Source organism: Myzus persicae, unplaced genomic scaffold (genome assembly GCF_001856785.1).
Source record: "Myzus persicae strain clone G006 unplaced genomic scaffold, MPER_G0061.0, whole genome shotgun sequence".
NCBI classification, from domain to species: domain Eukaryota; kingdom Metazoa; phylum Arthropoda; class Insecta; order Hemiptera; family Aphididae; genus Myzus; species Myzus persicae.
Window position 1 is genome coordinate 175,749 of NW_019104032.1, and position 3,093 is coordinate 178,841.

The following is a 3,093-nucleotide window of genomic DNA, read 5'->3' on the forward strand; positions in this document are numbered from 1 at the left end:
AGGTATTATATGATTTATGTAGAAAAGGGACTTTAATTCGTATTTATATACATTATACCTATGCCTACAGCTCAGAGGTGATCGGAATACTCGCAAGTACCCAAAGGTAGCTTCTATACACTGTGGGTGATAAAAAAGTCAAATACGCCACTGCAACCAGCTATGGTTAACGATCCGTCGAGGGGTGGTGGGTGAGCGGACGACAATAACGATAGATAATTTAATACCAGCGGTGGCGTGCGATGACAACGACGACGGACACGACGCGACGTCGTCGTATTGACGAAACGACGTGCCCCCTCGCCGCCGCCCCGACCGAACCACCCACAGCCGCCGCCGCCACTCAGCGACAGCAGCACCGTCGTCGGCGTCACGGGGGCCGGCATGGGCGTGGCCCGCGCGGTCGGCGGCCACTACCGGGCGCGCTCTGGTCGCGGCCGCCGCCGTCGCGAGGTCGCAGCCAGCCGCGGCGCTAACCGCTTGCCCGATCAGTCGACCGACGACACCGCTACTGTCCGTGTTCCGCCGCGTGTACGTGATGATAATATAATATTGTTACTGTTGCAATAAAATAATATAATATTATCTGTTCGCCGTTTCGCCGATCGAAGTGTACCCATCACCGTAATACTATAACGCATTCGCCGGTGTCGCAATCGATCGCGTGTGCGCTTTTACGCTTATAATATTGTAATAAACGAACATTTTTTTTTCTCGAGCTTCCTCTGATTTAATATTTTTTAATATTTTAATACATCAACTCTGTTCGTCGTTTATCGCCGTGCACTAAATATCAAAATCGAGATTAATCGTTTTATGAATTCGCGCGCATCTTCCGCTGCGGTCTGCCGGTGGTAGGTAAGCCGCGCGCGTTGAATGCGCTTTACAAACGGTTCGTGCGGACACACATGCTAGAACAGACCGGAGCAGCAAATATGACAGTCTTAGCGCTCAACCATCTGTTGCCGCCGCCGCCGACGCCGTCCGCCAACAACGGCGGTCCGCAACCACAACAGCAACAGCAGCAGCAACAACAGCAACGAGCGGCCGCCGGAGCTGACGGCAACGGCGCCGACGACGTGCAGCAAAACGGCAAGACGTCGCGTATGATGACGGGCGCGGCCGCGGCCACCAACATGTCGACGGCGTTGATGATGGGTGGCGGGCCGCCGACGGGCCACCACCACCACCATCACCACCACAGCCACAACCACCATATCAATCAATTGCACAACAACAACAACAACAACAACGACGACACGGCCAGCAGCCCGCGGTCATCCGTCGTCGCGGCCGCCCGGCCGTCCGGTCACATCAAGTTCAGCGTGGCCGCCCTGTTGGCCGACACCAGGCCCGTCCGGTCACCGACGCCCGGTTCCGTGTACGACGACGACATGGACACGCCGGACGACGACGAGGACGACCGCAACAGCGTGGACGTGGAGACGACCGACGGCGGCGTCGCGGTCGGCCGGCGGTGTTCGTCCAGCACGCCGGACCGCGGCCGCTCGCCGATGCCGCTTCACACTTCGTCACCGCCGCTGTCGCATCACCAGCACCACGGCGGCCACCCGTTCCAGCAGCCCGGCGGGTCCATGGCAGCTCGCGCGGCGTTCATGATGTCCGGCGGCGGTGCGTCCGTCCCCGGCGGCGGTGGACACCATCACCATCCCGTCGCGCCCGTCCGGCCGACACCGTTCACGGCGTTCGCCGCGGCCGCCGCGGCCGCCTACTCGGCCGCCGGCATGCAGCACCCCGCCGCCCCCGGAGCATGGCACCCGCATTACGCCGGTGCGTTCCCCGGCTTCGGTTCCACCGGTCTCAATTCCGGATCACCCGGTAAGTTTTCAAGTCGATATTATGATTTAATGCAATAGTTTTTTTTATTGTATTTTCATCGCGATTACGTATGAACCTTTATGAATTATTGACCGTACGGCGGCGGCGGCAGCGGCGTATTGTTAACGCGTGTGTCAAAAATCTTTTTACTCTTCGCTCGACCGTACTCTATTTTTAGAATGTCCATAATATATTGTTGGCATAATAGGCAGGTAATTGTCGAAATTTATTTTTATCCTCGTATGCACATGATGCATGATGCCCGTGCGGAGAGCGCCTCTATTTTTATACCGTTTGCGTACACAATAAAAGCAATATCGCCTAATTAGCCGAATAATTATTGTAATATTGTTGACGCGCGCGCGAGATAATAATAATAATAATAATAATATAATATAGAATATAGATAATTATTCGATATCCACAGTTCATTATTCTACACAAATTATGGTTTTGGGGACCTCGTCCAACGGTCGGTTTTCGGCGCGCAAACAATAATAAAATATCTATTTGTGGCTGTACTTATACAACGAATTGTGTACCCACTTTGTATTGGGTAAAATGTTTGTTTTGTTTTTAAAGTTTGTATTTAATACAACGTATTGTTTAAGATTCAAAAATTTATCTCGATAATTATCATACTGATTCATAAACGTTTGAACACATTTGCCTCATTGTCACCTCTCATAAACCATATTTGACCAAGATTAACCTATAATATGTAACAATTATATGAATATTCTAAAATTTGAATTACTTATAAGTTCTGTGTCTCTGTATATAACTTGTTAAATTTGTTATTAAGTTAATTTACCGTTGTTTTATACATTTTATTGTATTATATTATTCTATATTATTATTCTCATAACTAATATGTTAAAATTGACCATTAGGAGTTTCTAATCAAATAATAAAAATATCCAGATAATATTCACACATTTTAAACTACCTATATAGTATACATGAAGGTCCGCAGAATAACGTATCGATTTGTGCCAATATTCCGAATTTCTTTATTGTTTGAATTACTAATAACCTTTACATAAAATTATTCTTACAATATTTTAATTAACATAACTAATATTAATAATTAATGTAAATATGCATTTTTAGGTTTTCGTCATGTTTCTCGCTTAATTTATTATCACACACACAATATTGTAAACAGGTGTCAGAAATATTAAATTATTTAAAATTATGTAGTAGCTCAAACGACCATGGCTAAATTATTACTCAGGTACTATAGGATTATTT

General features: G+C 47.5%; 1 protein-coding gene across 1 annotated transcript; it reads left to right on the forward strand.

Annotated features, from left to right (window-relative positions):
- The first annotated feature begins 464 nt into the window (after positions 1-464).
- LOC111037824 (protein EFR3-like) lies at positions 465-2,424 on the forward strand. The gene has a single exon (XM_022320600.1). The coding sequence runs from the start codon at positions 909-911 to the stop codon at positions 1,875-1,877; it is 969 nt and encodes a 322-aa protein (XP_022176292.1). The 5' UTR covers positions 465-908; the 3' UTR covers positions 1,878-2,424.
- The last annotated feature ends 669 nt before the right edge of the window (positions 2,425-3,093 follow it).